Source organism: Danio rerio, chromosome 7, assembly GCF_052040795.2.
Source record: "Danio rerio strain M-AB ecotype USA chromosome 7, GRCz13ab, whole genome shotgun sequence".
NCBI classification, from domain to species: Eukaryota; Metazoa; Chordata; class Actinopteri; order Cypriniformes; family Danionidae; genus Danio; species Danio rerio.
In genome coordinates, this window is record NC_141027.1 from 74,045,001 (window position 1) to 74,059,859 (window position 14,859).

General features: G+C 38.3%; 2 protein-coding genes across 5 annotated transcripts in view; one reads left to right on the forward strand and one right to left on the reverse strand.

Moving 5' to 3' along the window:
• znf143a (zinc finger protein 143a) overlaps positions 1-14,859 on the reverse strand; it is a 705,859-nt gene that overhangs the window by 551,388 nt on the left and 139,612 nt on the right. The gene's annotated exons all lie outside the window — the stretch shown is intronic.
• Positions 1-14,859, forward strand: part of dhx38 (DEAH (Asp-Glu-Ala-His) box polypeptide 38) — a 49,188-nt gene that overhangs the window by 18,386 nt on the left and 15,943 nt on the right. For all 4 annotated transcript variants that reach the window (XR_015494631.1, XR_015494632.1, XM_087258995.1 and 1 more), the window contains 8 exon segments: positions 1,118-1,258; positions 1,343-1,453; positions 3,445-3,561; positions 3,694-3,801; positions 3,889-4,001; positions 9,888-10,096; positions 12,121-12,275; positions 12,408-12,563. Coding sequence is in view for 2 of the 4 variants with exons in the window: in XM_087258995.1 (XP_087115121.1) it covers positions 1,118-1,258; positions 1,343-1,453; positions 3,445-3,561; positions 3,694-3,801; positions 3,889-4,001; positions 9,888-10,096; positions 12,121-12,275; positions 12,408-12,563 (1,110 nt within the window). In the remaining 2 variants the exon portion in view is untranslated.

Genomic DNA, 14,859 nt, shown 5'->3' on the forward strand with positions numbered 1-14,859 from the left:
CTTTCTTTCTTTTTTTTATTTTGTTTCTTTTCTTTCTTGCTTTTATTTTCTTTCTTTTTCTTTTATTTTCTTTATTTTCTTTCTTTTATTTTCTTTCTTTCTTTCTTTCTTTCTTTCTTTCTTTCTTTTATTTTATTTTTTTCTTTTATTTTCTTTCTTTTATTTTCTTTCTTTCTTTCTTTCTTTCTTTCTTTCTTTCTTTCTTTCTAAAACGTGACTTAATTTCTTATGCTACTTCATGTATAAAAAAAAATATTGTTAATACTATTGTTAATAATAATAATATTATTATTATTATTATTATAACAGCTCAGGGAAGAGCTTTTTGGAAGGGTTGGAAATTAATACTTGTTTTTTTAATCTGATTAATCGAAGATTTAATCGACAGATTAATCGATTATTAAAATAATCGTTAGTTGCAGCCCTACAACTGGCATTGAGGAGGAACATAAACGTTATCTGACTAACATCTAGCAGCTAAACGTGTCTGCAAAAATATTCAAAGGTTTTTTATTTTCGAAAACTTCTGTTCTGATTGGCTAGATTGGACATCTCACGTTAGTGCAAATTTTCCATATCCGTTCACACAGAGCAGCATTCGGGAAATTACCTGTAATGTTACAACTTCTCTTTCTGAGAAGTTGCCAAAGCAAATTTACCGGTATTTTTTAAAGAGGCCTGTTTACACATACAGACCTTTCCAGAAAATTGTAATTTTCTAGAAAGGTCTGTATGTGTGAAAAGGGGTAATAAAATCATTTATAATGTTACAATTCAGAAACCTTTTAAACTGATAAATAAATAAAAAAAATTAAACTTAAATTGTGTTTCCAATTTCAAACAATTTATATATATAAATATATATATATATATATATATATATATATATATATATATATATATATATATATATATATATATATATATATATATAATAATATATATATATATAATAATATATATATAATTTTCCCAAAAATGATTGCCTTACAAAACAGTCTCGAATGGTTTCATACCATATGGCCTCTTTTAAGAGCGCTATTGAATTTAGGTGTTGATTCTGATGACTCACTTTCTTTCTTCTTCTCTTTTCAACCCTATTTGATGATTACTTTAGGTGGTGTCAAGACGCTCCGACTTGAAGCTTATTGTCACATCTGCCACCATGGACTCGGACAAATTTGCGTCATTCTTCGGCAATGTTCCTATTTTCCACATTCCCGGCAGGACGTTCCCAGTGGATATCTTGTTCAGCAAGGTGAGGTGTTAATAGCGTCTTTAGATGAAGCTGAAGTCGGTCGCTGTGCTGCATGCTAAAGTTTAGTGTGTTGCTGTGATCTAGACTCCTCAGGAGGACTATGTGGAGGCGGCTGTGAAACAGGCCTTGCAGATTCATCTCAGCGGGATGGTGGGTGACATCCTCATCTTCATGCCTGGTCAGGAGGACATCGAGGTGAGGAGATTTTTAATCAGGCAGAAGATGACTTATGAATGGAGTCACAGTTTGTATGCACTGTTAATGTTGTGCAGAGGCTGCTATTCAAAAGTTTTGTTTTTGATTCTCATATGCTCACCAAGATATATTCTTATTAGTGATACAACTAAAAAATCTAATCGTTCCCTTGTCTTACTATGGTTTATTGCGCCCTGTGATCCGCGGTTCAGAATATGCATTATTAAAGGGATGGTCCACTACAATATCCTATTTTAAACTTTAGTTGATGTGTAATGTAGCTGTGTAAACGTAAACATCATCAGAGCATGGCCAGAATCGCTGTAATGTTATAGCAGAGAAAGCTAAAATGCCTCCAAATGCTGCTCTTTCCACAGAGCTTCTTCTGTTTTTATAATTTAATGTTAATTATGTACAGGAGAATTATAAAACAATATATAGCTAGCATTTGACAAAGGAGAGCTTCTGCTTTCAGTGTCTCTCTATGCAGCCTCTTGTGTCGGAGGAGGGAAAGAAGGGAGGTGCATAAAAATTTGCATAAAAATGGGTTTCGGTTTGGGCACGCACTGAATTTCACAGAGGCAAAACAAACACACAGGCTGGTCAGAAAGACAGTGACCGTGTTTACATGGACATCAGTGATTAAATTATTTGACAAATTATTAAATGGTGGACTTTAACTGCAGTTTGGCACTTTCATTTAGGAATTTCATGCATGCCCCTGGTGACAAAGGAGATATTTGATTCGAGGAACTACTGGAAGCGTGTATTTTTAATGCGATGTTTGATACCGCACGGCGAATGAGAGAAAAAAAACCTCCGCGTTTCACTGTAACTTAGATGCACTCAGTAGGTAGCATCAGAAAGTCGTGTGTAGACTATCCTGTCACAAAATGCGGGAGAAATCCTACACGACGGTAATGGTTTGACTGCGGTGTTTACATGTTTACACTCAGAGCAGCATTTGCAGCGGATCTTTTAGTCCATAATATTGTAGTGATATTAACGTACTGTAAACTTAGTAACTTAGAAATCATTTGACTAGGGTCCGTTTTTAAACACTGAAAAAGTACTGCTGACGATACAAACTAACTTTGCCATCTGAACAAACAAAGACCACTGATCACACACACTTACCAAATCTGTAGAGACAGGACAATCAACACCAACTGGAGCTGCGTCTTTATTAAAGGAGCAAGTGGCAAATCCGGATTTCACCATTTCCAGATGAGAAAAGCTCTCGGGTACAAAATGTTCCTTAGACACGTATTTTCGCCACGCCTTGCGTGCACTGTAATCCACACCTGAGTCTAGCTGTGCTCCTATAAAGGGAAAATGAAAACAAAACCTTCCTTGCAGCAAATTATAAAAGCAACACCGACAACCCGTATCTCCAAACATTTCTCAACATGCTGTCTGAACACTGTAACAGGTAAAAACATTCTTCGAAGCTATCATGCATATTAATGAAGTTGCACCTCAAGCACAATAGAGCGCGCTGATTGGTTTGAACCAAGCCTTTCTCATGAATGAATGCAGCACACTCGGAGACATCACAAAAGTACCCCCAGGTACAGACATCCAGTCTCCATGTTGGAATACACGCAAGTATCTAATCGGCGTGACGCACCTTCAAAAATTAGTTTCAAACTGGAAGAACGAATTTGCTCGAAATAACGCAAAAACAACCAATTTTCACTGTTTAGTGAAATATATGTGTCCTAGTAGTGTTTTTAGCAGCGTGGGACACATAGATGATTGTCAACAGTTCAAGTAATGCGTTTTGGTGTTTCGTGACTCTAAATATTTGTACATTTAAAATGATTAAACAAATCATGGCATATTGGTAAATCTAATGGTTTAAAGAATAGTGCCAAATTATAATGATTTAAAATGATGAAGCCCTATGTAAATAAAGGTGACTTTATTAGACATGTCTGTGTTGTTTAATAATGCAAAATGTAACTTGGATTATGTCTGTGCTGCTGTAGGTGACGTCAGATCAGATTGTGGAACGGTTGGCCGATCTAGAGAACGCTCCAGCCCTGGCAGTGCTGCCCATCTACTCCCAGCTGCCCTCAGACCTGCAGGCCAAGATCTTCCAGAAGGTGAGCATCTGTCGGATAATACAAAACAGGGTTTTGTTTTGTATTTCAGATCAAATGAATGGACAAAATTATACTGATTCCATATTGTGGGATTTACAGATTTGTGAACTGACCCTGTGTGTTTATTAATAGGCTCCTGATGGAGTGAGGAAATGTATTGTTGCTACAAACATCGCTGAGACGTCTCTGACAGTGGACGGCATCATGTTTGTGGTGGATTCCGGCTATTGTAAACTGAAGGTGAAACCATTTGAAAGTGGAATCATTGACCTTAACTAGGAAACTCCACATCTGGTGTTAACATAAGTTTTAATTTGTGTTGTTTAGGTGTTCAACCCTCGCATTGGCATGGATGCGCTTCAGGTTTACCCCATCAGTCAAGCTAATGCAAACCAGCGGGCTGGTAGAGCAGGCAGAACAGGCCCAGGACAGTGTTACAGGTAAGGTCTTTTCACACAGTTCCTTAAAGGGATAATTCTTTATTAACACTTTAATAGGTACACCTCTCCAACTGCTTGTTAATGAAAGAGAATGGTCCAAATGAGAGAAATTATCCAGTGAGCGGCAGTTCTGTGGGCGCAAATTCATTGTTGATGCCCGAAGTAAGAGGAGAATGGCCAGACTGGTTCGAGCTAATATAAAGGCAACAATAACACAATTAAACACTCGTTTTAACCGAGGTATGCAGAAGAGCATCTCTGAATGCACAACACGTCCAACCTTGAGACAGATGGGATACAGCAGAAGAAGACCACACCGAGTTCAACTCCTGTCAGCTAAGAACAGAAAATTGGACAATAGAAGATTGGAAAAACGTTGCCTGGTCTGATGAGTCTTGATGTCTGCTGCAGCATTCAGATGGTAGGGTCAGAATTTGACATCAACAACATGAAAGCATGGATCCATCCTACATTGAACCTGCCAACGGTTTAGGCTGGTGCTGGTGGTGTATTGCTGTGGGGGATGTTTTCTTGGCATGCTTTCTGCCCATTAGTACCAGCTGAGCATCATGTCAACCTAAGGTATTGTTGCTGATCATGTCCATCCTTTTTTGACCAAAGTGGACCCATCTCCTGATAGCTACTTCCAGCAGGATAACGCTCCATGTCATAAAGCGCGAATCATCTCAGACTGGTTTCTTGAACATGACAATGAGTTCACTGTGCTCAAATGGCCTCCACAGTCACCAGAGCTCAATTCAATAGAGCACCTTTGGGATATGGTGGAACGGGAGACAGCAACTGCGTGATGCTATCATATCAATATGGACCAAAAACTCTGAGGAATATTTCCAGTACCTTGTTGAATCTATGCCACAAAGGAGTTCAGAAGGCAAAAGGGGGTACTAGTAAGGTGTACCTAATAAAGTGGCCGGTGAGTGTATATACTAAAGGAGAATGTGATATTACCCTTCTCACTCAGAGTTTGTTGTAGCAGGTTACCAACATTGACATTATACGTTAAGAAATTAAGAAAAGATGTCTCAGGACATCTTAAAAACATTTTGCTTTCTTTTGATGAAAAAAATCCCCTTTAATTAAAAACTACAAGGTAATAATAACGGGAAAAAGGTGAAGCATGTGCATGTAAAGCGTTTCATTTCTTCCCACCTTTATATTGTTTTTTTATTTGAATCAGTCAAAGGAGTCATCTAGGTGTCTCTGTATTATAAATACAAACCCTGGCCTCTCTTTGCTAAAACAGGAAGATGAACAGTGTGTAAATTAGCTTTAGTCAGATCTTCCCTCTCCCTTTTTTCTGAAACATCTATCAGGGAGGCAGAAAACTGCAGGAGGGGGACAGGACGGTAATCTAGAGAGGATTTCACGCAGTTTAATTTTTGTTTACACCTCTGAAAAATGTGAGACAAAGGCTCCGGTGGGCTTTTTGTCTGTGACCTTTTCCAAATCTGCACAGCCCGGAAGATGCGGCAACACGCTGCTTTGCGGTCACACAAAGGAAAACTCACACAAGGGATTGTTTTGCCTAACTGCAAGTGTTCCTGAATGCTTGCAAAAGTGTGTGGCACATGTCGGATTACTTGCAAATATCCTTTACTAAACATCTGTGCATCGAGAATCAATTCCGTTCTGCCGGACGCTTTATAATGTGGCCAAAATCGATGTGTGTGATGTGCATGTTGAATCTGCAACTCAAAAGCTCTGATTGCGGCACCTTCACTAAAGTCAGTAGGACTGATATGCATTAATGCATACGCTGTACTACAGAGCTTCCCAGGGTTCCGTCTTCACGCCATCTTCTGAGGGATTATCCATTTAGTTGAATTGCTGCGGAAATCTGCTGTTCTCTCAGATCTGTTTCTATGGAGCTGCAAGGAGAGCTGTGATATTTTAAGGTGCTCAGAAGTAGTTTGGAAATGGCTCTTTGTTATGGGCTTTCCACAAGATTTTCTAAAGGTTGGAGCATGGTAGGGAACTTTTTTTCAGTGTAGTAGAAGCATTTGTCATTTCCCCCAGCCTTTAATGGACATTTTGCATTAAATATTAGAGTTTCCGAGATGTATCACCAGTTTTGGTGTATTTCATTCCACTGCTTTCTTCTGAAATCAATTTGTTCATCAAACTGCTGCAGCGAAGCAGCAAAATCACAGCCAGTCAGATCATATTTCTTGTGTAATAGTCAAGTGCAGTGGATTTTTGGACTAATGAGATTACACTGCAGGTGGAGCTACCAACTAGGTGTGACAACACCTGTCTTGTCATTTCAAGTATTAATGTTTTTAGTTTGCTTTTATTTTGAGTTTTTTGGTTTTATTTGATTTTTTTATGCAAAGAGGTACACAAATCACATTGAAACGCATACAAAAACAAAGAACAGAGATAAAAAAAACTAACAAAAACTGTCAGATACAAGCAGGTGTGTGTACACATGTAAAGGTACTGGGTGGACAGGTCAAAGTACATAAATAAGAAAACAAAAAAATATATGTGCACACAGCAAGCATAACAGTAGAAATCGTATTATTATAGGTCATATATATCAAAAACTGAATATTATAAATAGAAATAAAACAGAATAAAACCATTGGTAGGGAATGACAACAATAATAGTAATGTAATGATGGTAAAAATTGACAACAATAATTATAAGAATGATAATAATAACACCACCAACTACTGCTACTACAACGACAATTACTACTACTACTACTACTACAAGGGCTACTATTAATGCAACAACAACTACTACAACAACAACAACAACAACTACTACAACTACTACTGTTACTACAACAACTACTACAACAATTACTGCTACCACTACTAAAAGGACTACTATTACTGTTACTACAACTACTTCAACAATCATTACTACTACTACTACTACTACAAGGACTAGTTTTACTGCAACAACATATACTACCAATACTACTACTACTGCTGCTGCAGTGACAACAACTACTACGACGACTACTATTACTAATACTACTACTACTACCACCTCTACAACTACTACGACAACGACTACTGTTACTACAACAACTACTGCAACAATCATTACTACTACTATTACAAGGACTACTATTACTGTTACTACAACAACTACTGCAACATTCATTACTACTACTATTACAAGGACTACTATTACTGTTACTACAACAACTACTGCAACATTCATTGCAATTAGTTCTTCTACTACTACTACTACAAGGACTACTGTTACTACAACTACTGCAACATTCATTACTACAAGGACTACTACAAGGACTACTATTACTGTTACTACTACAACTACTGCAACAATAAATACTACTACTACTATTACTACTACAAGGATTACAATTTCTGCAACTACTACAACTGCTGCTAATACTACTACTACTATTACTACAACAACTACTAAAACAATTACTACTACTACAAAGACTACTATTACTGCAACAACAACAACTACAACAACAATTAATATTACTACAATGGCTATTACTGCAACAAAAATATTACAACAATTACTACAACAGTTACTACAAGGACTACTATTACTGCAACTACTACTACTACTACAACATATTCTACTCCCACTACTAATACAACAACTGCTACTTCTACTGTTACTACAACAACTACTACAACAATTATTACTACTACCACTACTACTAACAACAACAACCTAAATAGTGACAATGGTGGAAATTCTACTAATGACAAACAATGGGGAGATAACAGAAAAGGAACAAGTCAGAACAGTAATAATAATAATAACCAATATAAAAGTATAAATCTTAATGATAATTTTCATAATATAAATGACTATTTAAATTTAAAAGAGATTTTTTTGGATTTTTTTTTACTTTGCTAGATTTATTTTAGTGCTTTGCCTAGTTAATATTTTATTGACCAACCTTTGTGTTTATGTAAAAAAAAAATTGTTATTTTTTTGTGCTATTTTTTTACATACACTAATGATGTCTATCGTAAATGCCTACCTTAATTTACAACATAGACTGATCTTTAAAAAAAAATCATATATTTTATTTAACATAAAAAAACAATTTTATTATTTTTAGAACAATAACCATTTGGTAACATGTTAAAGGTGCAGTTCAAAACCACAAAAAATCATTGCCCGCCCAATTGTTGATGCTGACCCTAAAATGAAATTCAGTGAAAACCATTGCGTCTATTTTTTCTTTTGTGTTAAAGCAACACAATGCTACGTTCCTCCCCCTTGTGGTTGATATGTGTAATTGCCTGTTATGCCTAGTTCACACTAGAGGATTTTAAGCCTGATTTGAGCCCGATTTGGAAGTTAACGAGCTCGCCGACAGATCGGGCTGTGATCGGCAAGAAATCTGCAGGTGCACGGCGCTCGCCGCTCTTTATGTGTGAACTACTGAACAACGCATCAACGAGGCTCGCTGACGCTTCGCCGACACCTCGCAGACGGAAATCCAACATTTCGCATGCTAAATATTCCAGAGCCGTCGGCCGACTCAACCCCACGTGTGGTCAGATGTAGTGACGAGCTGCAGCCAATGAGAGAGCATATCAGCATGAGCTGAATGGCTGTGTGTTTCTGAGCTCAGCAGAAACATCTGTGATTGGTCAGAATGGGCATCGGTGCACTCGCTTCATTCTGCGTTAGCACAGACATGAGAGTAGGATATATTAACAGTGGAACTAGAATCCTGTAACTATTAGAATGATCATACTGCTCATTCTGGCCGTTCTCATATAAAACGCCATATTGTCACAACATATTTACATTCAAAGCTATTATTGAGATATTAAAATTAAGCTTTGCATGTCTGGCATCATATTTAATGACACATTACCCTAAAAATATAATCTTATTTTGGTAATACAGCCTATAAATATGCAGTTAAGATACTAAAACACTTAAAGGTCTTGGCTTTCATTTTCACTTTCAAACAGGAGCTATTCGGTACAGAATATGCTGTTTTGAAAGATAAAGTAAATTGATGTTTTTGCCATTAGAAAGTTTTGTTTATGTTAGCAGGAAGTTGCCAGGCAAAAAAATGCACATATTTAAAGTCACAGTGAAAAGTATCAGACATGCATGCAGTCATTTTGACCAATATGGTATTTTAAGGCAGAAATGCTCAGTTCTTTACTGTTTTGTAATAAAAAAAAACAATGTCAGAAAGAAATACACTGATAGTTAGAAAACAGCAGGCTGTTATTTGTTAGTTTTATTTTAAAGACTTGTACAATTACAAAAATTAACTCTCTGTATATCTATCCACTCGAAGCTTGCAGATGAGTGATTAATGCGCTGATGAATCAGCTGATTTGATGATGTTTTTAAATGCTTTCTCCAAAGCTTGAAACGCTGTCAGTGATGTCATCAGCACACAAGCAGCCAATAGTGTTCAGCTTTTTCTGACGACTCCTCCCTCAAAATTTCATTGGCTGTGGTTTGGTAGCTTGAATGAGCTGTTGGGGAATGAGATGTTGTCAGATCATGTAGTGTGTGACCCCCCTCTTGTGAATCATTCACAGAGTGTTGCGTAGTGTGAACACCACAGAGATTAAAAGACACAAAGTCAAGTCATGTAGTGTGAACGGCACAGCGATCTGCTGATGTTTTAAATCCTGTAGTGTGAACTAAGCTTTAGCAACAAAGCAAATCAGACTGTTCCACTCATAGCTATTTCTCTATCACACATAATTAGATGCAATATTTAAGGCAAAAGGAGGCAGATCTGGTAGCCACAGCAGCAGAAATCATCTATTTAACATTTAATCTATCCCAGATCTAATTTAAGAAGTGTTATTTTAAGGTAAAAGCATGAACTGGCCAGTGAGTTTGACCCTTCTTTCCTTTGTGTCTGTTCTTTTAAGGTTATACACACAGAGCGCCTTCAAGAATGAAATGCTGACCACCACTATTCCAGAGATTCAGCGCACTAACCTGGCTAATGTTGTGCTTTTGCTCAAGTCACTGGGAGTTCAAGACCTCCTGCTCTTCCACTTCATGGACCCGCCCCCAGAAGACAACATGCTGAACTCCATGTATCAGCTGTGGATCTTGGGTGCACTCGACAATACAGGTGAGACTACCAGCCTCTGGCACTGCCCTGAAATAACATGTTTACTGTTGTATATTTTTATATGTATATCTAATTAAGTCTTAAAGGAACACAAAGGCTCATTTTACATCTCCACTATACAGTTAAACATGTAAGTTTTACCATTTTGAAGTCTATTCCACTGATTTCCGGGTCTGGCAGGAGAATTCTTAGCTTAGCATTGATAATTGTATCCAATTAGACCATGGAAACTTAGCTAATGTAACTACAGAGGAGTCAAGCTTTAAATAAGAAAATTATTGAAACGCTTCGGTCATTTTTGAGCGTGATGCTAATGGTCTAATTCAATTTAATTATCTATGCTAAGCTAAGCTAAAATGTATACATGCATACTATATAAAACTTAAAATGAGTCTATTATTTTGGTATTGTTTATAGTTTGGCAGCATGTGTTGTTTATAGTTTGGCACCCTCACAGCAAGAAGATCGCTGGTTCGAGTCCTGCCTGGGCCAGTTGGTGTTTCTGTGTGGAGTTTGCATTTTCTCCTAGTGTTGACGTAGGCGTGGTATAAATGAATTAAGTATACTAAACTGGTTGTAGTGTGTGTGTGTGTGTGTGTGTGTGTGTGTGTGTGTGTGTGTGTGTGTGTGTGTGTGTGTGAATGAGTGTATGGGTGTTTCCCAGTACAGGGTTGTGACTGGAAGGACATCTGCTGCGTAAAACATATGCTGGAATAGTTGGTGGTTCATTCCACTGTGGCGACCTCTGAAATAGAGACTAAGCTGAAGGAAAATGAATGAATTTGTCCATGCATTCAACAATTAACCAACAACAGCCACAGTTTTAGTTTCCAACATTCACTTTTTGTGATCAAATTATTTACTTATGCACAAAATTAAGTCCAGTAATACATCTTTTTTATTCATATATATATACAGCTCAAGAAGAAGAAAAGTTTGTTTTAATTTCTAGGATGCTGTCTTTGGTTTTACTTGTTAAGATCAATGTTTATTTATTTATTCATTCATTTATTCATTTTCCTTTGGTTTAGTCTTTATTTCAGAGGTCGCCACAGCGGAATGAACCGCCAACTATTCCAGCATATGTTTTACAAGGCGGGCGATCTTCCAACCGCAACCCAGAACTGGGAAACACCCAAACACACAAACTCATACACTACGGCCAATTTAGTTCATTCAGTTCACCTATAGAGCATGTCTTTAGATCGTGGAAACAGGAGCACCCGGAGGGAACCCACGCCAAAACGAGGAGAACATGTCCAGCCAGGACTCGAACTAGCGACCTTGTTGCTTTGAGGCGACAGTGCTAGCCACTGAGCCACCATGCCGTCCGAGTTGGATTTTTATGGTCAAGTGTATTATTGGAAAAAAGCATTTTATTATGTTTTACTGATGCATATTTATATGAACAACTTTTTGTTCAAAATTATGTGATGAACGAACATATTTGCCTGTAATTTTTTTTTGTAGCATATTCATTTTGCCAGTGTTTGGATATTTCAGTGTTTGAAGATAACTGACGCTATTGACATTATTTTAATTTGGGGATGAAACTCTAGAGTGTAACTTGCATTCTAGCGGAGTAGATTTAAGCTTGCGAAGCGCTGCTGTGGAGTATTAAGGTCTTACCCAAAGTTCAGCTGTAGCAAGTGAAGTAAAACTGTCAACGTGACCAGAGAGGGATCTCAATCTCATTTTCTGCGTATCTCTCGGAGGGTTTGTGGGGATTTGACTATGTGGCACACTTTTCCCATCCAGCTCTCGTCTCGTGTTAACAGCAGATTATTTCTGATTAAGGCTTACCTGCCCAAATATCTCTCTCTCCCTGGCTTTTCACAGCGCTCCCTCGCTAATCTTCTTAGTCTGTCAGGTAATCTTTGAAATCGGAGCTTCTCAAAAGTTTGATCAGAATCCCAAAGTGGAAGCGTTTTCCCAGCGTCAGCACTTTTCAAAGAGGCGCTTTATAATCCCTTTTGACTTTTGCCTGTGTTTGAGAGTGTGTTTTCTTCTCGTGTCTGTCTCAGGCGCTCTGACACCCACCGGGCGGCTCATGGTGGAGTTTCCTCTGGATCCGGCTCTGTCTAAAATGCTGATCGTGTCTTGTGACATGAGCTGCAGTGCTGACATCCTCATCATCGTCTCCATGTTGTCTGTGCCGTCCATCTTCTACAGGCCAAAGGTACACTGGAAAAAGAATACATTGCAATATTTACATTTGTTTTCAGCAATATAGACTGTTCACTTTAATCTTTCGGCCTGTAAATGTTCTGTATACATCTATAAGTGCTCAAATCTGCCGTTACTCATCTAGGGTCGAGAGGAGGAAAGTGACCAGGTCAGAGAGAAGTTCTCCGTGCCTGAGAGTGACCATCTGACCTACCTCAACGTTTACCTGCAGTGGAAGAACAACAACTATTCCAGCATCTGGTGCAATGATCACTTCATTCACACCAAAGCCATGCGGAAGGTACGTCAGCCTGAGGCATCCCTCTCAGGCCCCGTTTACACTAGTGCGTTTTAGTTTTAAAAATGGCGTTTTAGAATGAAAATGATCAGCGTCCACTAGGGATGTAACGGTATCAGAATTTCACGGTACGGTAATACCTCGGTATGAATGTCACGGTACGGTATTTATTGAATCATTTACAGGAAAAAACAAAACTTATGAAAATACTCCAAAAAAGTGCCAAAAGTGTCAATGACATACAAATTAGTCATCTATCTGTAAGCTTTGAAACAGGAACTTCAATTTTAATAACAAAAAAATATTAAACCATGTAAAAAAATTAAGTTTCAATTTAGTATTGTTGAAAACTCATCACATTCAACATTTAATCACTCACTCACTTAGAGATGGGTTTAAAGGAAAATTATCATATAAATATAATCTGGTAAAAGCTGGTATCTCTGGGTATTTACAATGTCCCCTGCAACAGAAAAAAACCCTCTCATTTGGGACTGAGGTTTCTGGGACAAGAGAGATATGACTTGGCCCAGGTTGACAGCAGTGGGTAACGTTGTGCATTGTCTTTCCCCCACTTGAGAGGACAAACCATGAGTGAGATAGAGATCTCATGTCTGCATCAATCTGAACAGTGTGCTGTGTTTCTGCAATGCCCATGACTGATTATTAGTCGTATTCCCCAACTTGCAGGCACGTGCACACACAGGGCTCAACCTGTGCAGTGCACATGCCCTTTTTAGTCTTGGATAGAAAGTTCCCTTCCAAAATGATCAAAAGTGCCCCCGCGACGCGACATACCCTCCGTCCCCGCTTTACAGTACGCGCGAGACAACACAGCTGATCAGAACTCGCGCGATAACACCGCTATTCAGTACGCGCGTGACAACACAGCTGATAAGAACTCGCGCGACAACACAGCTGATAAGAACTCGCGCGACAACACCGCTATTCAGTACGCGCGCGGCGACAACACCTGCTTTAGGGTTTTCCAGCTCTTTTTCATCCCTGCTTCTAGCAGCACACTCCATTTCCGCATTACTGGATCTGTAGCGACAACAGACCGCAAGGGATTATGGCCAAGCCTGGGCTGATGGGAATTGTAGTTTTTGCTACCTCCCTTTCGCTTCATTCGCCTGAGCAAATTTTCTCAGAAGATCTATAGTTTTACCGAGTCATGCGACTACGGTAATATTGAAAAAAAATAATATTGCGGTATGACGGTATTTACAATACCGTTACATCCCTAGCGTCCACACTAGCGTTTCCCCCAGCGTTTCTGAACAGCTCTCCGTCCACACCAAAACGACTGAAACGCACATCACGTGACCACACACACACTCTCTGGCATGCGCTGCAGCATTTCTACCCAGATGAGAGCTGTGCTGGTCGGACTGCTCAATAAAGATCTACAGCTGGATCTAATCTCATTATATTTGCTAAACGTGATATTTAATTATGTTGGCTTGAGAAAGCCAACATACTGTTATGCTACTCTGTCCTTGAAAACAAACGCATCTCCTCCTAGGCCGTTCATGCCACAAGGCCCAAATGTTGTCAAAATGTGTCTTCTACATTCAAGATTGTTGCTATATCTCCTCATGCCTATAAGACTTATTGTTTTTAATAAAAAATGTTAAATATTACATTTTTATAATCCGAGCATATAAAAAAATTATACAAGCCCCAAATTTGGCCAAAAGCTGTATTAAGATGCGTTATATTTTGTTGCTATATATTTAAGGTTTATCAGACTTACAGTTTTCCAATAAATAATTTTTAAGCATTATTTTTCTCAAAATATGGCAAGCCATTTTTGACTTAAACTCCATATTTTTTTACTGATATGGCAAGCCATTTTTGCATGTATCACTTTCACACTTATTAAGCATTGTCTTTTCAAAAAAATACGGCAAGCCATTTTTACATAATGTTCATTCCCTTAGTCCCTTTATTAATCAGGGGTCACCACAACGGAATGAACCGCCAACTTATCCAGCATTTGTTTTACACAGCGAATGCCCTTCCAGCCGCAACCCAACACCAGGAATACATAATGTTCAAGTCCAGTTTTTGACACTCATAAAGACTGTCATAGAAACATTGGGGTTGATTAAGATCACTCATATTGCCAAGAAGCTTTGATGTATCATCACTAACCTGTCAAATGTCCCCATAGCAATAAAACAGTATAACCTAGCAACCATTTAAAAATAGCATACATCAGAACATCGTAGGGACCTGGGCATTGGCTTGTTTGACTCATGCTAGCAAATGGGACTTCCTGTGTACTATGCATGGT